Raw genomic sequence first — 23,265 nt, forward strand, 5'->3', positions numbered from 1 at the left:
TTCATGCCCAGAAGGACTTATAACTCTACTATATGAAAACAGGGAGAAGAGTAAAATATGCTTCACGTTTAACAGTACAGTACTTTCAGTGTTTTATTTTTAAATAAAAAATACTCATGGGGGCCTTGAGTACAATGTCAATGTGATGTTGCCACTGTTAATGGTGATGGCTCATTTGTTCCTGAGGGAAATATTGGAGAAGCTGTACCCATGTAAAACCTCTTATTAAAGAGTGGCCTTGATTACAGCACCTGTGGTGATGGTAGAGCTGTCTCCCTTCCCCCACCACAAGTCATTTTCATGATAGGGCAGGAATCATCATTGGTTCAGAACATCCCTGCCCTCTCTCCTCCCCCCACATTTTTTTTTTTTTGGAATAGAAGACTGGAGGCCACTTAAAAGGAAATCTATTCTACAGACAGGAAGGCAGTCAGGGCAGAAGTGAATGTAATGAGATAGTGCAGAGATCAGCTTCATGAAGGCATGATCTCCTAGAAGTTGTGGTTTATTCATTGCCAGGGAGCCTGGCAAGTTGGTTGATTCAGGCCCTTCATCTTTCTCATCTCCTGCTCAGTCTCTCTCACACCTGTCTTCATCTTGTGGATTTATGGAAGGATTGCGTACAGTGTTAGAAACTTCTCATACATGTGGGAGGGACCCATATAAAACTTCCTCCCCTTTGGAAAATGTGCTTTGTCTATTTCAAGAATGTCTCTTCCATTTCCTGTTCCCAGCACTGCACAATGTGCTTTTATCTCTTCCTTTGGACATAAATATGAAGAAAAATACTCCATCCTTGATAAAAATGTTCATACCTGGCCAAATCTTTTTTTCCCATTTCCTCAGATAGTTTGGGAAACCAGCACCCACATTGCTACTCCCTGACTTTGTACTGATCTCCCAGAGCAGGTAGTCAATCTTGGCTCTGTTTGTCAGTGTAGAATTGGAACAAGAAGCCCTGTGGCATATTAGTATGTGGATCATGCGACAATGGAATGAGGAACAAAGAGCAGGAGGCTCAAACTTCAGGCAAACAACCAATCCAGGAATGAGAGCTGCTAGTAGTTCCTGTTTATCTTTTTTATGCTAATTATCTGCTTCTTGTTCTCAAATTTAGAAGCTGTTGACCTACCTCAATTTTAGATACTGGCCACCAAATATATGCCTCCACTACAACTTGGGGGTTCATTAGATTAATTAATTAATAGTGGTTAATAAATGCTTTGAAATATTTTTATTAAAAGGGCCACCTAAGTCCAAAGTATTATTATAATCAGGTCTAATGAGGTCAGTGGCTTAAAGAGAGGGTTTTAAACCATATATAAACCTCCTCCAATGATCAGTGGTACAGGATGAAGGTAAGAAGAGGCAGGTTAGTCTACATGCTGGCATTTAAAACTTCCCTGCACCGTGGCAGATCCACACTGAAGTCTGCTTGGACTGAAGCCAGGTACTCACAGATCTACCAACTAATGGATTCTTAAATTTTTTAACCTTTTAGGACGAAGGCCACTGCTTTGTTAAAGCCTGGCGTGCAAGGTGGTGCTGAGAACGGGGAACCTTCCCAAACTCAGAGGGGAGACCTTCTTTGCAAGTTCAAAAACCAGGTTAGTGCTAGCCTTCTTGTGTCTTGTAGAACACTTAAGCTGTCTTTTGAATGACACCATGAATAGAGTCAATGGAGGAATGTAGGGAGCACAGCTAACCTCTTTTGAGTCATGATCTCTAATGCTCTTCTCGTGATTTCTTATGATTTTCTAAGGAGATTGGTATAAGAATTGGAACAAAATTATGATGTAAGCAATCTTGGAGATGGGATGGGAGTGTGTGTGTGTGTGTGTGCGCACGTGTGTGTAACATATGTAAGATATTCATAGACTCATGTCAATATGAAGTTGGATTAAAAAGAGTTGGGAGGTTATACTTAGACAAGAGAGTGATTCAGTGAACCATAATACTGAGCCTATGAGAATACTATCTTGGAACTAGTGAAAAGGTATTATATTAGAAATGACTCTAAACTTTTTAAAATCAAAACAAGTTTTCTTTAGGAAACTTTCAAGTTTTAAAATTAGCCAGTTTCTCTTTCAAATCATAACAGGTGCTGTAGGATAAGATTCACCACCATGCTATCCTCTATCCTGTTTTGGGGACTTGTTGCTCTCATTGGTAAGTCACTGATTGACATTTGTTTTCAGGGTGTCCACAAAAATATGCAGCACAGTCATGAATCAGAAAAGGCAATGATTACATGCAATGGAGGGGTGGGCACTCCTAATCAGCCTGGCCATCAATCAACTGCTTATATCTATAATTAAGAGTGTATTCTGCTTGCCAAGCAGGTGAAGGTGATCTCAGTGAGAATTTATGGAACAGTGCCTTAAGAGGCAAGACATATGAAGATAAAATTATCAATACCAGGCAGTAAATAAGAGTTAAATGAATATAGACACAAAAGACACTAGTCTTAGAGGAGTTTAGGATGAAGAGTTCACATCTAGTCAGGATGTTGATACCAAAAGGCTTTCCTAGGGGATGTGATACTTGAAGAATGTTTTGTATTTTGATAAAAGAAGAAAGGAGTCGCTGAATGGATAGAGTGACTTTAGTACAGAAAAGCAGAAATGGATGAAAAGTATTTGGGATGCAATAAACAGATCAGCATGACCAGAAAAGAAGTAACGATTTCTGAAGGGAAGGCTAAAAAGTTAGGCTGGTGAGATGGTGAGGGACTTTGAAAAAGAAAAAATTGAAATTTTGGCTTAAGAAAAATAAAAAGACATTGTAAACAATGTTCAAATTGTCTTTATGAATAGAGTGAAGATTGAGAAGAAAGTGTTTCTAAAATGTTTAATTCTAAATTTGAAAAAGTAAGACTACAGAAAAGTGATGATTTCCAATTATTTATGTGGTCAAAGGCAGGGGAACATAGTTTAGAATTTTTATTCCTTCTTTAATTCCCAGGTGACAGCAGAGCTACATAGCTAGTAGACTAATTATAAGCTACTATACTATGTTTAACTGAAAGGTGACTATAATTAAGAAGGGCCTGTGTATTTACGATGTCAATACAAGTAGCGTAAAGTCCATGGTCATATTATAATCCCCTTAAATCAAACTTTGGTATGCGTGAATCTGTTGGGACTCCTGGTTAAAGTGGAGATTCTTTGACCTTAAACCTAAAAACTGGCTCAATAGACCTAGTATGAGGAGGCCATAGATATGCATTTTTAATAAGCATACAGATCACTTTGATACTTGTGGCCTTTGAGCCACATATCGAGCATGGCAAAGGCTGGTTCTCTAGTGGAAAGAAATTGAAACTTTTGACATATGGACACTTGATACAGATAATTCCTTTACTTCTCATCCATCCATCTATCCATCCATCCATTCATGTATCTATTCACAAATATTTACTGAATGTCCACTTTATGTCAGGCATTGTTCTAGGTGCTGAGGAAGATATAGTAGAAAAAAATGTTCTAGTGAGAGAAACAGACAGAAAAAAAGAGAGGAAGAAATAAAAGAAGAAAGGAAGGAAGACATGTCAGATGGTGATATGTGATATAAATAAAATAATGTAAGGTAGTGGGTGACAAGGAATGAGGCATGAGTATGTTGTCTTTTTAATGTAAGTAGGAAAAAAGGCTCTTTAATAAGGTAATTTTAAAAAGTTTGTTGTAGAATGTTTCAAACATATAAAATGGGGGAGGGAATAGCATAATTAACTCCCATGGACCCATAATTAACTCTCATCAAGCATCTATGGTTTTCAACACTTTGCTATTCTTATTTTTATTTATCCCTCATCTCTACAAAAAAAAATTTTTTTTTGGTGATGGGGAGGTTGAAATATTTTAAAGCAACCCAAAACATCAAAACATTTCACCTGTAAATGTTTTAGTATGTGTCTATAATGTGTAAGAACCAGTTCTGGTTCAAGTAGAGATCAAGTTCTGGTTTAGTCCAGATCAAGTAGGGCTTGGAGGCCAGAATTGAATGATTGGAAAGCTATTGGAAGGTTAAGAGAGAAGACTGATATGATTCCAGGCATGTTTCCATAGACTTCTCTGGCTGCTGGGGATTAGACTGTAAGGGTGGAGGAGGGAGGTCAGTTAGGAGGCTATTACAATAATCAAGATTAGCAATGGTGGTTTGGACCCTGGTGGTGGTAGCAGAGGTAGTGAGAAGTGGTTAGATTCTGGATATATGTTGTCAGTCTGCACCCTCACTCACAGCTCCCATGCCTCTATCTTACATATAATCTATGTCATGGAAATCTACTCATTCATTCATTCATTCATGTTTATTTCCTACACATATTGTAGGCACAAGGTATACCGAGGGCCATGGAGAGTGCCAATGTGATGGTTCCTGCTCTTTGCCATCACATGGAAATCCACACTGCTTTGAAAAGCTTTGCTAGTTTCTGCTGCTTTTATTATCTAAATAGGCTTTCTTAGTATTCTGAGTTTACTTGATAGTTTCACTGTCTGACTTCCTTGTCCATTTACAAACTTTTTTTTTTTTTTTGCCTGTTTGTAGATAGGAGAGAGTAGATTGTGCCTGTATTTTTATTTGTTTAGATGAGTTTTGCTTTTTATTTTTTATTTTTTTAAAAAATTATTTATTTATTATTTTTGAGAGAGAGACAGAGTACGAGCAGGGTAGGGGCAGAGATAGAGGGAGACACAGAATCTGAAGCAGGCTCTAGGCTCTGAGCTGTCAGCACAGAGCCAATGCAGGGCTCGGACTCACTAACCTGGAGATCACATGACCTGAGAGAAAGTGGGATGCTCAACCAACTGAGCCTCCCAGGCGCCCTGAGTTTTGCTTTTTAAACAAGTTAATCTTTAGAGTTGCTTTGTTTTCCTTTTAAAATAAATATTTTTAAGGAAGAGTTCCATTGGTTATGTGCCTAATTCTAAGAGAGTCTCTTTATACTGCCAAGTTAATCAGAACCAGATTAACTGTGGTGAATGGTCCTATTTAAAAACACCATTTACAACACTAAATGAAACAACAGGGTTTTTTTCTTTTAAGTTTATTTATTTATTTTTGAGAGAGAGAGGAAGCTAGAGCAAGCAGGGGAAGGGTACAGGGGTGGGGGCAGGGGAGAGAGGGAGAGCCTGACGTGGGGCTTGAACTCACAAACTGTGAGATCATGACTCGAGCTGAAATCAGGGGTTGAACGCTTAACTGACTGAGCCACCCAGGTGCCCCAACATAATTTTTTACATCAAGTGTTTTAACAAACATAATTTCTTATAACAAATATATGTAGTCTTAAGATATTAGTCAACAATCTTAGGAATTATTAGAACAAACTTTCCAACTTACAGAAAAGCTCTTTATCTCCTTTAGCAAATAGACTTGGACAGAAAGTCACTTCATAATGATAAAATAAAAAAGAATGAATTTAACTTAAATTTTTATGGTAAGTTAAATTTTATTTCCAAGTTTACTAATTGTACTTAGAAACTCAAATTTGTAGAAACATGATATAAAATGGATATTTTAAGGTAATGGCATCCTTCTTTTTTATCTTACATGGTATTTTTACCCTTCTTTCTTATATTCCTAAACAAAAGCAGTTGTTAATATAAGTGCTTATATCCCAGAAGTATTTGTGTCAGAAGCGTCTTAACATTTCTCTCAAAGTTCCTGCTTAAAACTCTAGTGTAGCAATTTTATTTATTTAAAAATTTTTATTTATTTTATTTTATTTTATTTTTTTTTTTTGAGAGAGAGAGACAGAGTGTGAGCGGGGTAGGGGCAGAGAGAAAGGGAGACACAGAATTCAAAGCAGGCTCCAGGCTCTGAGCTGTCAGCCCAGAGCCCGATGTGCGGCTGGAACTCACGAACTGTGCGGTCATGACCCGACCTGAAGTCGGAGGCTTAACTGACTGAGCCAAACAGACTCCCCTCTAGCGGCAATTTTAATTCTGATCAAGATTACAGCAAATGTTTTTGAGACCTATAAAAATTTGATTTTCATAATACTTTCTACAATGTTTGGAATTAAGTGCTTTATTAAAAATTTGGGGGGGGGGGATGCCTGGTGGCTCAGTCGGTAGAGCATGCAACTCTTGATCTCCAGATTATGTTGGGTGTGAAGACTACTTAAAAAAAAATTTTTTTTAAGGTTGGGGTAAAGTGGGAAGGAGGAATCTTCTATTCTGTTTTGTCTAATAAACCATCCTAAGGGTCTTGGGAGGGACTTGGGGAGGAGTAAATCTATGGCTTCGCCTTTGGTTTAGTAACGCTAATTATAGCAACTCGAGTGATATTTCTCACAGGCTTCATGTGAATTATCATTCTATCCACCAGGCACTTCTAGGGGCTCATACCCTTTCACTCAGTCAATGAGCCCTCACCTGCATCCCCGCCTGTACCACGGCTGCTACGGTGATATCATGACCATGGAGACCTCTGGTGCTTCTTGTGATATAACCAGGTTGATTAACTGTGGTAAGTGAAAAGCAAAGCAAACATTTGACTTTCCCATTTTCATCATTTCCAGATTCATTTTTAGGAAGTAGCTTAATTTTAAAAAGGTATAATCACTGTTACAGCAATGATACCAAAATTAAAAATTAGAAGAAAGCAGAATCCTCACCAACCTAACAATCTGTTTCTTTTCATTTTCCCCCTATTCTTTCCAAACTTTGTCTTAATGGGTTTACTTCTACATATTGAAATGACTGTTTACATAAAATATTACATTCTGGCTTTGTTTTATGTTTTTTGTTGGTTTTTACTTCATGTTACAGCATGAGCATTTTAAGCACGCCTCTTGCTCTCTGTACATCTTGTCTTTTGAGAATCCTGTTCCAAAGTCTTCTTCATGTTATCCCAGTATTAGAAAATCAGCACTGGAGGGGCGCCTGGGTGGCGCAGTCGGTTACGCGTCGGACTTCAGCCAGGTCATGATCTCGCGGTCCGTGAGTTCGAGCCCCGCGTCAGGCTCTGGGCTGATGGCTCGGAGCCTGGAGCCTGTTTCCGATTCTGTGTCTCCCTCTCTCTCTGCCCCTCCCCCGTTCATGCTCTGTCTCTCTCTGTACCAAAAATAAATAAAAAACGTTGAAAAAAAAATTAAAAAAAAAAAAAAGAAAATCAGCACTGGAAGCAACAACAAGGTCAATCTAATCCTACCTCCCCCGATTTATAGATCTGAAAACTGAGGCTCAGCAAGAAGAGACTTCCCATGGGTCTGGAACTAGGTAGTGGCAGAACCAGACTCAAATTTAGGCTGGCTGACTTCTAGTTCAAGAGTCTTCCCAATGCACCAATGTGGCGGGTAGCAGAAGATCAAGAAAGAGAGCAGAAGTGGTATCTGCCAGTGGTTGTGAACCTTTCAAGGTTTATGCAATTAGAGATCAGAAAATGTCCTAGAATAGTTCCAAGATGTGGTCAGGCACGTGACTAACTTACTAAACTTTGAAAGCGGGTTTCCTTCTGGAGTAAACAGTTTATTTTCTATTGACTTAGGGATCCGTGGTTCTGAAATGTTTGCTGAGATGGATTTGAGGGCCTTAAAGCCTTACCAGATTCTGATCAAAGAAGTTGGGCTGAGGCATTGTGTGGACCCTGCTCTCATTGCAGCCATCATCTCCAGAGAAAGCCATGGTGGAGCAGTCCTGCAAGATGGCTGGGACCACAGAGGACTTAGATTTGGTTTGATGCAGGTACCTGGCAAGGAAATTTTCAGTCAGTCCCACTTCATCCTTCCTTATGGAAGCTCAATCCAATCTGGATACTCATTTGCAGTACTTCCAGTCTTCAAAACACCCTGGTACTTCAGCATCATTTGCACTTCTGTATTTCTCTAACTTATCTTTGGTTATTTCATTCAAGATTTATCAGTTATTGGCTGTCTTCAGAAAAAGTATTTAATGAGTTTTATAATTATAGTTTGCAACTAATAAAATGTAATACACTTAATTGAGAAAATCTTATAAAGGGTACTATTAAAGGTGTCCATTTGGGGTTCATAAAGTAGTAAATTTCATCCACGTAGATCAAAACACTATAATTAAGCTCTATTTGAACCAACTTGTTTTTTTAAGCAAATTGGAGAAGACAATCCAAAGTATTTGGATGTTTGCTTTCAGTCTTTATTTTAAATTGTCTGTAGAAACCCAGACTTCAGCTAGTTAGAAACAAATTTTTATTTTTGACTGCAAGTATCTAGACATTGAGTGCTAATTATTTGTTTTGAAACAACTTTTTCATATACTTATTTCTATTTGAGAGCTTAACTAAAACTATGCCACATTCACATCTCCTAAATCATACTTTGTTTCTCCGACTCTCTTTTCGTGAGAAAAAGGACTATAGAATTGATTCTGTGGAGATAAAGTAAGGGGGCCGAGGCCACTGTCTGTGTACTTGAATACAAGGAAGAGAAATCAGGAATAGCAGAAAAATGCATTGTTTCATCTAGATGCTGACATTATTATCTGATTTTTCTAGCTTGATAAAAAAATTCATCACCCTGTTGGTACCTGGGACAGCAAAGAACACCTATTGCAGGCTGTTGGGATTCTAACAGACAAAATAAAGGCAATCCAGAAAAAGTTCCCCACGTGGAGTGTGGCTCAACACCTCAAAGGTAGGCCATATTTGTGGAGCTTTGTTAAAAAGTTCAGTGAGTGAGACCCCTGAAGACCAGATGTGCCCTGGGCCTCCCTGAGGGCATTCTCATGGGGTCAACAGTGGGCATGGGAGGAGCTTCCAGATGACTGTACTAGTTTTCTCCAAATCACTGAGTTACTTTGAGTGGTCTTCCTTCCCAACTTCCATTTCCTCTTCTGCCAGACGTTGGCATTCTCATTACCTCTCTCCTTGGTTACTGAGCCACTGAGTGATGTCTTGAGAATTAGTGCCATAGTTTAAAAGAATATGTTTACCTCCCTCTGATAGTTTTTTTTCTTGATGAAAGAAACTGTTAACCTCTTTATGAATTGTTTGAACAAATTTTTACTCTGTGAGCATTCTCAGTGACATCAGGGCTTTAGGTACCATGACATGTCCAAGTGGAGATTTCTGCTTGGTTGATCACAGATCTCCTCAAGTTCAGCATCTTCCAGACTGAATTAAGTCACTAGCTTCCCACTATAAACTTGCTCTTTCTTCTGCATTTTCTATCTCTGAAAGGTGTCAAAATATGTCTAGTCATTCCAGCCAGAAAAACAGATTGTTTTCTTAGGTTCTCTGGTTCTTTCTGTCTTCACATCCAACCACACCAAGTCCTATTAACTCTACCTTCTATAGACTCATGGTATGTATATACCTCTCTCCTCCTTTAACATCCTTAATTTAAAACAAACAATTTATTTTTTCTATTTCGAGGTCCTTGAAATCAGGGATCAGGACCAGGGAGCTTTTCCTCTATACATCAGAGCAGAGCATAATTATGTTAAACACATAAGTAGCTACTGAAGATCAAAATTCTTGGGTAAAATACACCTACACACACATATCCCTACATAGAAATGATTATGTCTTGGATACCGTTGTGCACCCTGAACTCAGTGTGGCACCCATCCTGGCACATAGTAGGTGCTTAGAAACATTTACTGAATGCCTAAAAAAGTGAGTGAATAAGTAATTTTTTAAAAATGAGTAAGCTATTTAATGGCTGAGAGAATGTTATAAGCATTCTCAGACTGATTTGCTGAGGATCTACTTTTGCCAGACCTGGACTGTATAAGAAGCAAATATGACTTTTGTAGCAAGAAATACAAAGGACTTTTAAAAGGAGAGAGAAGGAAAGCAATCTGGAATTTTCCCAGAGATTCTTGGGGTAGTTGATCCTTTTAGGAGGGGAGGAAAAGGGAAGGATCTGGGACTGCGTGCTTTGGAAGATGTACCTAGGGGGCTTACATCCTGGGAATGCTCAAAGCTGATTTCTGCTGAAAGTTAATGTTTCATTCTGAACTTCTGTTTCATTTCAGGTGGTCTCTCGGCCTTTAAGTCAGGAATCGATGCTATTGCAAACCCAGTGGACATAGACAATGACTTGGTCAATGATCTTCTCGCCCGAGCTAAATTCTATAAAAGACATGGCTTCTAGGCAAAGCTCTATGGGTGGGCTGAGTTGGCAGGTATTCAGATGGCCCCCCTTTGAGAGTTTGATATGGATGCGTTATACCCAACACTGGCAAAGAAATAGCTGCAATTATGACAGAAAATTCATATCTCAGTTTTCTTAACGCAAATAAGCATTAAAAAAGAAAAGGAGGGGCGCCTGGGTGGCTCAGTCGGTTGGGCGTCCGACTTTGGCTCAGGTCATGATCTCGCCGTCCATGAGTTCGAGCCTCGCGTCGGGCTCTGTGCTGACAGCTCAGAGCCTGAAGCCTGTTTCCGATTCTGTGTCTCCCTCTCTCTCTGACCTTCCCCATTCATGCTCTGTCTCTCTCTGTCTCAAAAATGAATAAACGTTAAAAAAAAAATTAAAAAAAAAAAAAAAAGAAAAGGAAACCCACCCAGTTCATAGTATAGTTCCCATGAAACGCACATAGACATATGCATAATTATTTTAAGTGTGAATATCATGGTGACTGACATCTACATATTCCAGTGAGGTCTTATTTTATCCCATGATTTCAATGGGATAAACTGACCCTTGTTTTACTGGAATTGTTAACAAGAGAGCCTGATCTGAGCTTTTGTCTTTCTCCAAGTATCTGTCTAAGCCACCAGGGTGTGATTGTGAGATATGCCTACTCATAAGCCAGTCAACCTGTGGGACAATGGAGAAGCTAGAGATGGAATTCTAGCTTCACAAGTAACTGAGAGCTGACTGTGGTAAAGCTGATCTGAAAGTGATATACTCCACATCCCTGACTCACATCAAGCTTCTTTGTCTTCTTCCTCTTATTTGCTGAAAATCCAGGGACTGGCTTCTTATTTCAATAACTCCTGCCACACACTTGTTGAACAAGTCCACTTCCCACAAAACATGACTGAAGATAAGCATATAGGACCTGACTGAGTTATGGTTCTTTAGTTGTAAGCAAAAGTAACCAATTCTGGAAAATTTAAGGAATGAATGGTTATTATGAGAAGGACATCAAAAGGCTCCCAGAAACAACAAGGTCAAGGACATGAACAGAAACCAGGCAACTCTGGGCAGCAGGAACCAGTTGACCATAGTTGATAGCATTCCCACTGCATGAATAGATTAGCATTCTCCCTACATAAATAGACTCCAGAGACTTTCTCTCCCATCCTTTCATCATTTTGCTTCACTTTCATAGTCCCAGGAGAGAGGCTCTGACGGGCTTATCTTGGGGCATCTACATACCTATGCCTTGGCTACTTTGCTCTTTGGTCTTGCACAAACAATCCGTGATGGAAAAGAGACAGTTCTCTAGAATGAAACTTGGTTCAGTTTGTGGCTTTCCTTACATACTCAGGAGAGGACACAAATAATAATGTTGGAGTGTAAATCCCTCAAAGTCCCTGCCAACATGGCTCCTGCTTGGCCTTTAGCTTCCTTTGGGAATATTTGATAAAAGTTTCTACTCATTATTTCTCTTTCTGAGGAGGAATAAAAATTAAACCCACCTACACTCCAGTGCACCCAGAAAAAGCCAAGTAAACCATTCTGCCCAACAACCTCTCAACCCAGTCTAAAGATCTGACCAAGGCAGAACCGGGTCCCTTGTGTTTCACTGGGCAGAGCCAATGGTCATCTAGTATGGCAGCCATGCAGCATACAGTCCATCTTTTATGATTGGTGGAGGACCATACTGTGCCAGTTGTTAAATATTTTGATTATCATCCCTATATGTGGGCAATCCAGAATGTTCTTTAGATGTTCCCTTTGCTCAAGAATGATTTTTTCTGGACTTTCCTCCACAAGCATGTACTCCACCTAATTGCCAGCCCCTTCACTATTACTACTAAGCAATAAAGTACATCTAGGTGAGATAATTTCCAAGTAATTTGAAAAATAAGAAATAGTATGCTGAATTAGACTCTGAATTGATTCCCCCAGTATTCTCTTTATGACTGGGATACCAAGAGATGTTCTATAGGAGAGTCCATATTTAAGGTGTCTTAGTTTGGTTCCCACCTGAGACAAAGGATTCAGATCCAGGTAGCTTATCTGAGAGGTGCAGAGAATACTGGTGTGAAGTGGCTTGGTGATACAGGGAAGGGAAAAAAGCCTGAAGTGTCATGAAGCCAGCTACCATGGTGCATACTGGGACTCTACCTTCCAAGCACACCTCAAGGAATGTACAACACAGAGTTTAGAATTATTCTACCCAAAGGACAAGGGGCTGGGGTGTTTTTATACAATTTTTCAGTCACTGATTGAGGGATTTTTCTGTTGGGGGCCAAGGGAGGGCATGTTAATTCTTTGCTCCTCTGGTCTGCCATGCAAGTAGGCAGCACACTTTTCTGCAGTTCCAAGGAAAAGAGATTGTAGGCATAGAGATGCAGATACTGGCAGATGGAAATCACCTGAGAATCCTGAACTATCTAGGGATATGGGAAAGGCAATGGCAGCATCTACTTCACAGATTAGAGATACGTGGGGGTTGGAAAAATCCCTCCAACACTGTTTGCTTTCCTCCATAACCTAACAACATAGTAAGAACAATATAAAATAAACATAAGCCTCATTATGCCTCATGATTTCCATGTCAAGCTTTTCCATAATCTATTACAATTACTAATTAGATATAATAAACTGTCCCACTCTATTTTTTTCCTGTTGATACTGAGAACAATATTAGAGATGTTAGACTCAAATGTGGCTCCATTAAATATTCTTTCAGTAATCCTCAATTTTCTTTATGTTTTTTGCCTGTACCCTCTTCAGAGATAATGAATGGCTCTATGTTTACATCCTAGTGTGCATAGTGTCACTTCTTTTTGTTGTCTAAGAACTAAGCTGTCTTTGGAAAATGAAGAAGATTCTCTTATAAATAGTTTTCAAAGCATAAAAAAGAAATATCTAAAACCATTTCCCTAGCTGGACTTGTTCATGGTTACCCTCTCATCCTATCTCTTTCTTGACGGTCAGTGCTGAGAACACTATTAGAGGTCACAGATATACTAAAAGAACATAGATGACAAATGGCCCTAATAAGAAGACCAGCCTCAGGGCCTGTGAAGACTATTGTGAAGACTGAAGGAAAAAATGTTTGAGAAATTACTAAATAATCATTGGATATGTCGTGGTGGCAGCATCCCCAGAGTGAGGGGTTTTGCAAGCCAGGGGGTCATAAGGACACAGGATTCCTGAGAGAGAGGGAGCTCTGAAAGTTAAAAGACCCTAAAAGTGAGTGACTGAGATACCCTTCTTTGCCAGCCCCATTGGGTTTGGCCTGTGAAGCAGCCCTTAGTTTGTCTTCTTGGGGTGAAATTATCTATCAGTTACTTCTTTTTAGCTGCCATCTTGATGCTTATTTGTATTGAATTTAAAATCCTATCTTTAAAAATGCTGTTTTACATTAACAACTCAGGCAACAACAGATATTGACGAGGATGCGGAGAAAGAGGATCTCTTTTGCACTGCTGGTGGGAATGCAAACTGGTGCAGCGACTCTGGAAAACAGTATGGAGGTTCCTCAAAAAATTAAAAATAGAACTACCCTACGACCCAGCAATTGCACTACTGGGTATTTATCCAAGGGATACAGGTATGCTGTTTTGAGAGGGCACATGCACCCCAATGTTTATAGCAGCACCATCAACAATAGCCAAAGTATAGAAAGAGCACAAATGTCCATCAATGGATGAATGGATAAAGAAGATGTGGTGTATATATATATACAATGGAGTATTACTCAGCAATCAAAAAGAATGAAATCTTGCCATTTGCAACTGTGTGGGTGGAACTGGAGGGTATTATGCTAAGCGAAAGTAGTCAGTTGGAGAAAGACAAATATCATATAACTTCACTCATATGAGGGCTTTAAGATACAAAACAGATGAACATAAGGGAAGGGAAGCAAAAATAACATAAAAATAGGGAGGGGGACAAAAACATAAGAGACTCTTAAATATGGAGAACAAACAGAGAGTTACTGGAGGGGTTTTGGGAGGGGGGATGGGCTAAATGGGTAAGAGGCATTAAGGAATCTATTCCTGAAATCATTGTTGCACTATATGCTAACTAACTTGGATATAAATTTTAAAAAATAAATTAAAAAAATTAAAATGCTGTTTTAAATTGTGAAATAATACACATACAGAAGAGTACATGTAATAACAAAACTGTTTAGCAAAATAAACTATTAACAGTGTTAAAAAAGGCTAACCACAGAACAGGAGAAGACATTTCAACTAATAAGTAAATATTTTATTGTAGTCTAATACATCAATATATTTGCTTTTGGGAGGGCCCAAAGTGATATTTTAATTGGTTTTTATAAAGTTTTTTTATGTAGTTTCATTAATATTTTACTCCAAGTCTCATGAAGATAAAATACCCCACTGGATATTCATAGAACACTAAAGGGCATTGTTAAATTATGCATTTATTGTGCTGCTAAATTTTTCCCTTTATTTTTTTTTCAATTTTTAAATTGTGGTAAAATAAATAACATAATATTTACCATTGTAACTATTTTAAGTGTACAGCTCAGTGGTATTAAATCCATTCATAATGTTGTGCAATCATCACCACCAGCCATTTCCATAAGTTGTTTCATCTGATAAAATCTATACTCATTAAACAATAACCCCCTTTCCTCCCTACCCCTCAGCCACTGGCAACTACCATTCTGCTTTCTATCTCCATGATTTTGACAATTATTTTTTTTTAATTTTTTAATGTTTATTTACTTAGAGAGAGACAGACACAGAGTATGAGCGGGGAGGCATAGAGAGGGAGACATAGAATCTGAAGCAGCCTCCAGGTTCTGAGCTGTCAGCACAGAGCCCCACATAGGGCTGGAACTCAGGAAATGTGAGATCATGACCTGAGCAGAAGCTGAAAGCTTAACCAACTGAGTCACTCAGGCACTCCTGATTTTGACTATTCTAAGTACCTTATATAAATATTATCTTATTCTTCTTTTTTTAAGTTTATCCATTTATTTGAGAGAGAGAGAGTACGCACAAGTGAGGCAGCGGCAGAGGGAGAGGGAGACAGAGAATCCCAAGCAGGCTCCCCTCAGCACAGAGCCCGATGCAGCACTCGATTCCTGACAACAGGACCATGAGATGATATCAGAGTTCAACAATTAACTGATGGAGCCATCCAGGCACCCCTGCCTTATTATTAATGTTTCTCATGCCTTATTTAAGAAATATTTTTCATCATCAGATTATGAAGATATTCTCCTACATTACTTCTAAATGCCTTACTGTTTTATATTTCACATGTGGTTTTGTAAAGCACTGGATTTTTGGTGTGTTGTGATTTAAAGATCCAATTTAAATGTTTTTCCATGTGGATACCTAAAATTGTCTTAAAAACATTTACTGAAAAGATCATCTTTGCCTCACCGCCCTGCACTACCACCTCTATGTCTAATTTCTCTCTTCTGCTCATCAGTTTACTTACTTCTAGCAAGACCAACCTACTTGAGTTAGTATAGCTTTTTTGTAAGTCTTGATTCCTGGTCAAGCAAATCCTTCAACTTTGTTTTTCTCCTTACATTTTTATATAAATTTTATGATTAGCTGGTCAAGTTCCACAAAAATAACTGGTAGGACTTTTTTTTTAATTAATAAGCTTTAGTTTTTTAGGGAGTTTTAGATTCACAACAAAATTGAGCAGAAAAAGGACCAAGAGTTCCCAAATACCCTCAGTCCCCACACACGCACAGTCTCCCCCAGTATCGACATCCTAGACCACAGAAGTGCATTTGTTATAATCAATGAACCTACATGGACACATCATTATCATCTGAAGTCCATAGTTTATATTAGTGTTCATTCTTGGTGTTGTACATATTATGGGTTTTGACAAATGTATAATGACATGTATCCATTATTAGAGTATCATACAAAAGAGTTTCACTGCCCTAAAAATCCTCTGGGCTCAGCCTATTCATCCTTCCTTCCCTTCTTCCCCCCAACCACTGATCATTTTACTGTCTTGATAGTTTTGCTTTTTCTAGAATGTTATATACTTCTGGAATCATACAGTGTGTAGTCTTTTCAGATTGTCTTCTTTCACTTAATAATATGCATTTAAATTTCCTCCATATCCTCCATTTCTTTTCAAGACTTTGTAGCTCATTTCTTTTTGGCACTGAAAAATACTGCATTATCTAAACATACCACGATTTATTTATCCATTCATCTGCTGAAGTCATCTTCAGCTCCCAAATTTTGGCAATTATGAGTAAAGCTGCTATAAACACCTCTGTGCAGGTTTTTGTGTGGACATAATTTTCAATTCATTTGGGTAAATACCAGGAACATGATCGCTGGATCACATGGAAAGAGTATGTTAAGTTTTGTAAGAAACTGTCACACTGCCTTCTCAAGTGGCCATACCATTTTTTCCCCAGTAGGAATAAATGAGAGTTTCTGATGCTCCATATCTTTGTCAGCATCTGGTAATGACAGTGTTTTGTATTTGAACCATTCTAATATGTATGTAGAGATCCTGTTGTTTTAATTTACCCCTTCCTAATGACATATGATGTTGAACACCTTTTCAGATGTTTACTTGCCATTGTATATCTTCTTTGGTGAAATGCTTATTAGGTCTTTGGCTCATCTTTTAATCAGGTTGTTTATTTTCTTGTTGTTGAGTTTTAAGAATTCTGTGTATATTTTGGATAATAGTCCTTTATCAGATGTGTATTTTGCAAATATTTTTTCCCAGTCTGCACTTTGTTTTATTATTCTCATAACACTATCTTTCACAGAGCAGGAGTGTTTCATTTTAATGAAATCCAGTACCAATTTTTTCTTTCATGGATCATGTCTTTGGTGTTGTCACCAAAGTGACTAAAAGTCATTAACAGGGGTACCTGAGTGATTCAGTAGGTTGAGCATCCGACTTTGGCTCAGGTCATGATCTTGTAGTTCGTGAATTTGAGCCCTGAGTTGGGTTCTGTGCTGACAGTTCAGAGCCTAAAGCCTGCTTTGGATACTGTGTTTCCCTTTATTTTTGCCCCTCCCCTTCTTGTGCTCTGTCTTTCTCAAAAATAATAAGTACTAAAAATAAATAAATAAAGTCATCAACACACCTAAGGTCATGTAGGTCTTTTCCTATGTTATCTTCTAGGAGTATTAGCTTTACATTTTGCATTTAGGTATATATTCATTTGGATTTAATTTTTGTGAAGAGTATAAGGTCTGTGTCTAGATCCTTTTTTTTTTTTTTTTTTTTTTGGATGTGGATGTCCAATTGTTCCAGTATCATTTGTTGACATCATGATCTTTGCTCCATTGATTGTAATACCTTTGCTCCTTTGTCAAAGATCAGTTGACTATGTTTACGTGTGTCTATTTCTGGGCTCTCTATTCTGTTCCATTAATATATATGTCTATTCTTTCTCAAATACCACACTGTCTTGATTATTGTAGCTTTGTAGTAAATCTTGAGGCCAGGTAGTATCAGTCCCTCCAATTTTGTTCTTCAATATTGAGTTGGCAATTCTGGATCTTTCCTTCCCCATATAGACTTTAGACTCAGTTGCTAAATAACTTGATGTTTTTGCTGAACTAATCCTAAACTGTTTGCTTGAGCTCATGGTTCTTCTTGTGGTATAAACATTACTTCTGCCTGAGAAAACACAACACTGTCCAGACAGCTGATCAACCTCTATTGAGATTCTGTTATTATTTTCTCTCACATTTCTATTTACCACTGCAAACCCCTAAATCCTGCCACCCTTTTGCCCCTATCAGAAGAAGAATAATCTCATGATAGTCTTAACTCAGGGAACTTTCTCTTCCATTGAGAACCTTGACCTAATATGATTTGTTGATTGATCATACCTCAACCAAAACTGGAAGTTATAAGCAAAATATGTTATAAGTAATGTAAGCTCTCCTTTAGAAAATAGTTTTCCATCAGGTAAAATTAGCCTAGGTAGCAAAACTTACTGCACCAATGAGAGCATATCAACTATCCAAAGAGTAGAGGGTAAACGTATACAGATAGCAAGTATATTTTTAGAGTAGTACATGGCTTTGAAATGCTGTGGAGACAAAGGGTGTTTCTTACCCCTGCTGGAATTCCCATCCAAAATGGACAAGTCATAGAACATCAAGGTGCTCCTACTTCCAAGAGAGGTGGCTATTATAAGGATTGAGACCTGTCCAGAAGGAGGGAGAAGAGGTAGAGAAAGAAAATAGGTAAGACTAAAGAAATGCTCTAGGAGATTATTTTGCTAAACAAGCAACCCTAACCACAGTAATAACCATAATCAAACACTCAAAGGAAAAATCACTGGAGGGATTCAAATAGGCCATTATAAAATATTAATGTTTGCTTCTTATTTTAAAAACAGATATTGGAGGGGAGGGAATCTGGTTTTACCTTTCACTCCTTCACTTAGACAATCTCAGGTACTCCCAAGATGGCTGATTGGTGATACCAGATGATTTCAAATGAATACTAATGAAGTTTCTTTATGAAACTTTACTAATTATGGCACAGTGGAATCACGTGTCACATGTCAACAACACAATCATGAAAAAAACTGTGAAGGTAAGACATGGCCAGCAACTGAAGACTTAAAGACCCTTTGACCACCTTCAGATAGATTTATATCCAGTTTCCACCATCAGTGGGATTTGACTATATTTTAGTTATTCTATGCCTATTTTTAGGATGTACTAAAGCATTTCCTTGCCAAAAAGCTGAAAAACTTACAGTTGCTTAAAAACTGCTTGATTTTATGTTTCCAACTTTTATATCAAACAACCAAGAGGATAAGTTGAAAGAAATACCCTTTTTTCCCTCTCTCTACTCATGCTTCAAGACTCAGAATAAGTGCTGCCCTACTTTTGAAATCTTCATGGACCTCTCAAGCAGAATGAGTCTTTCTTTTTTTCTTAAATGTTTATTTATTCTTGAGAGAGAGAGAGAGAGAGAGAGAGAGCATGAGTAGGGGAGGGGCAGAGAGAGAAGGAGGTACAAAATCCAAAGCAGACTCCAGGCTCTGAGCTGTCAGCACAGAACCCAGTGCAGGGCTCGAACTCACACACCATGAGATCATGACCTGAGTCAAAGTCAGACACTTAACTGACTGAGCCACCCAGGCACCCCAGAGAATGAGTCATTTTTAATGCTGGACTTCACTAGCACCTAACAAGACCTTTGAATGTGGAGTCAGACTGATGTAGGTTAAAATCTTACTCTATCACTTAACAGATCTTCAGTCTTGGGCAAGTTTCTCCTCCACTCTGAGCACCAGATCACTCTTCTATAAAAATGGATAAAATAGTTTATATCACATTGTACATTGTATCTGTGAAGTAAGTGAGATTCTCAATGTAATATAAGTGGCACAGTGAGATGATGGTTATAATGTACTCAGCAAAGTTAATGCAAGACATCCATTTATAGATTTTAGAAGCTCAATGGACCTCAAACAGCATAAATATAAAGAAAAGCAAAATAGCCATATAACTATCAATCTGCTGAAATCCAGAGATAAGGCAGACATTGAAGCAACCGGAGAAAAATGACACATCAGATACACGAGAACTACTTAAAGATTGTGAACTTTACATCAGAAACACTGGGAGCTAGTTAAATACAGTTAAAAGGCACCTTTAAAGTGCTGAAGTAAAAACAAAAACAAAAACAAAAACCAGTGCAGGATGTTGTATCCAGGAAAACTAACTTCTAAAAAATAAGATAAAATAAAATACTAAATAAAAAAACATTTTAAGGTAAACAAAACCTGAGGAAATTCATCACCAGCTGACTTGTACTGAAGAAATCTTAAAGAAACTTCTTCAAGCTGAAGGGAAATGACACCAGGTGGTTACGCAAATTTACAGAAAAAAAATATTGCAAGAAATAGTGACTATATAAGACTATATATATATTTTTAGTTCTTTAAATGATATATGAAAAGTCAAAGCTAAATTTATAATGTTGTACTGTGCAGTTTATCATGTATGTAGTTATACATGACAAAAATATCAGTATGAATGGGGGGGTGAATGGAATTATACTATTGAAATATTTCTATATTTATTATGAAGTATTAACTCTGAGTAGTTTGGGGTAAGTTAAAGTGCATTGTAATCCTAAGGCAAGCATTTAAAAATTATGCAAGAAATACAGTCAGTAGAAAAATAAAAACACAAAATGTTAAAAAAAAATTAACCAGAAAGTATAAAAACAGAGCTAAAAAAGATTAAATATGAGAAAAATATAAAACAAATATGTAAAATGGCAGCTCTAAATCCAACCACATTAGCAATTATGCTAAATGTAAGTGAATAGAACACTATAATTAAAAGAATTATTAGATTGGAGTTTTAAAAGTAAGACTCAAATACATGCTATCTACAAAAGATTCACTTTAAATGGAAAGACACATATAAGTTGAAACTAAAATGATAGGAAAAGATATGTTATGCATATAGTCATAAAGAAGCTGGAATGGTTATATCTATATCAGACATAACAGACAGCAAAACATCTCTCTTTATCAGAGATAAAAAGTAACATTTTATAGTGAAAAAGGAGCCAATCATCAGGAAGATATAAAAATTATAAATGTGTCTGCACCTAACAACAAAACTTCAAAATAAATGGGACAAAACTAACAAAACTAAAGGGAGAAATAGACAAATCCATAATCATAAACATCCTTTTTTAAGCAATTGATAAAATAAGTGGAAAATAAGCAAGAATCTAGAACTCTGCTGCTAATACAATAGCTATTAGAATCACATGTGGCTATTGAGTTCTTGAAGTGTGGTTAGTCTAAATTGAGATGTACTGGGCAGTGTAAAATCCACACTGAATTTCAAAGACTTAATAGGAAACAAGAATGTAAAATATCCTGTTAATGATTTTATATGGGTTACATGTTAAATGATATTTAGATATTTCAGGTTAGATAAAATATAGTTTAAAAATTAATTCCATCTGTTTTTTTTTTCTTGAGTTAATGTGGCTACCAGAAAATTTAAAATTCCATATGTGGCTCACATTAGAATTTTTTTCTGGATAGTAAATTGATCTACAAGCTGTGTAAGATGCTGTCAAACACCTTGACCTAAATGATATTTATAGATACTCCAGCACACAATGGAAGAATGATATTCTTTGCAAGTGCATATGAAAAGTTCCCCAAGATAGACCAAACTGCGCCATAAAACAAATCTCAATAAATGTCAAAGAAATCTTGCAGAGGAGGTTCTCTAACCACAATGGAATTCAATTAGAAAGCAAAAAGAGTAATACCCAAATATTTAGAAATTAAACAATGCTCTCCTAAATAACCTATGGTCAAGGAAGGAATCACAAAGCAAAGTAGAAAATATTTCAAATTGTATAATAACGAAACCATAACATCCAAATTAGAGGTAAGCAGCAAAATCAGGGCTTGGTGGGAAGTTTATAGCTTTAAATGCTTACATTACGGGGCGCCTGGGTGGCCCAGTTGGTTAAGCTACCAACTTCGGCTCAGGTCATGAGCCCTGTGTCAGGTTCTGTACTGACAGTTCAGAGCCCGGAGCCTACTTCAGATTCTGTGTCTCCCCCTCTTGCTACCCCTCCCCTGCTCACTCTCTGTGCCTCTCTGTCTCTCGATAATAATAAACATTAAAAAAATTAAAAAACAATAAATGCTTACATTAGGAAAAAAACGCTTAGAATCAATGATATAAATTTATGCCTTAAGAGACTGGAAAACAAGTAAACAAATTAAACCAAAATTAAGCAGAAGAAAGGAAATAACAGTGATTATAGTGGAAATAAATGAGACAGAGCAGACAAAAAATAGAGAAAATTAACCAAACCAAAAGTTGGTTCCTTCAAAATATTAACAAATTTGATTAAATTGATTACAAACTAATCAAGAAAGAAAACACAAACCACCAATATTAGAAATGAAGGAATGGAAAACAATTTTTTTAATTAAAAAAAAGAAATGAAGGAATGGAGGGATATTGCTAGATTTTCTAAAAATAAAATGGTAATAGAATTTCTGAACAACTTTAAACAAATACACTTAGCAATTTAAAAGAAACAGACAAGTTCTTGAAAAATTAGAATGGAATAAAAAACCTCAACCATTATATCTATCTGTATCTCTGTATCTATTTCTCTATCTCTGTATCAATCTCTGTATCTCTCTCTCTCTCTCCTATCTACTATCTACCTAAAACCCCCAGTATAAAAGATTTCAGGCATAAATGGTTTTACTGAGAATTTTTTATCAAATGTTTACAGAAGACTTAAAACAAGTATTACATAAATTCTCAGAAAATAGTAAGAATACTTTCCAACTTATTTTAAGAGTACACACTAACCCTAATACCAAACTCAGATAAAGAGACTGCAAGAAAAGAAAATTAAATGCCATAGTCCATAATGAAATGTTAGCAAACCAAATCTGGCAATGTGTAAGAAGGGTAATTAATCATGATATAGTGGAGTTTATTCCAGTACTTCACAGATGATTTAAAATTGAAAATCATCTAAGTAATACACCATATTAACAGAATGAGAGAAATACATAAATTTCAGTAGCTGGCAGAATCCAACATGCATCCATGATAAAAATTTTCAGCAATCCAGTATTTAAGTAACTTCCTCTATCTGACTAAGGACATCAACAACAAAAAAAATCTATAGCTAACATCATACTTATTGGTGAAATTAAAGATTTTTTCCTTATATCAGAAACAAGGCTAGTGTGTTATATATAAATTGGTACTTGTAAAAGGTATTTCACCCTACATTTTAATGTAGGTTATAAAGTCTTGACCTTGTTTGAAATTGGCTTTCCCATTTGGAATGCTCTCTTGCTATTAAAGTTTCACCTCAAAGTTGTAGATAAGTTGTAATGAGCATGTTTTAGAAAGTACAGCCATGTTTTGAAACATACTGATAAAAAATTGCATAACTTGTAAGCACAATATGTAAACAGTTATGAAATTAGTTTGGTAATTTGAGGTGAAACCAATCAGAATATGAATGATATTCATATCTGCTGCGGACCATATACTGAGAGGTGCCCTCCAAGTGCTGAGGGGCATTTTAGTTTGCATATTAAGCCCAGCTCACCACACCCCGCCCTCTCCAACAAACTTTTACTCTGAAGTGCACTGAACCAGCCATAAACTGCCACACACCAT

The 23,265-nt window shown here is 37.2% G+C and overlaps 1 protein-coding gene across 1 annotated transcript; it reads left to right on the top strand.

Moving 5' to 3' along the window:
• Nucleotides 1-2,126: 2,126 nt before the first annotated feature.
• On the top strand, nt 2,127-10,218 carry LYG2 (lysozyme g2). Its single transcript, XM_007097877.3, has 5 exons — nt 2,127-2,169; nt 6,334-6,474; nt 7,495-7,691; nt 8,479-8,617; nt 9,963-10,218. The coding sequence occupies exons 1-5, from the start codon at nt 2,127-2,129 to the stop codon at nt 10,079-10,081; spliced, it is 639 nt and encodes a 212-aa protein (XP_007097939.1). The 3' UTR covers nt 10,082-10,218.
• The last annotated feature ends 13,047 nt before the right edge of the window (nt 10,219-23,265 follow it).

Source organism: Panthera tigris, chromosome A3 (genome assembly GCF_018350195.1).
Source record: "Panthera tigris isolate Pti1 chromosome A3, P.tigris_Pti1_mat1.1, whole genome shotgun sequence".
Taxonomy (NCBI): Eukaryota; Metazoa; Chordata; class Mammalia; order Carnivora; family Felidae; genus Panthera; species Panthera tigris.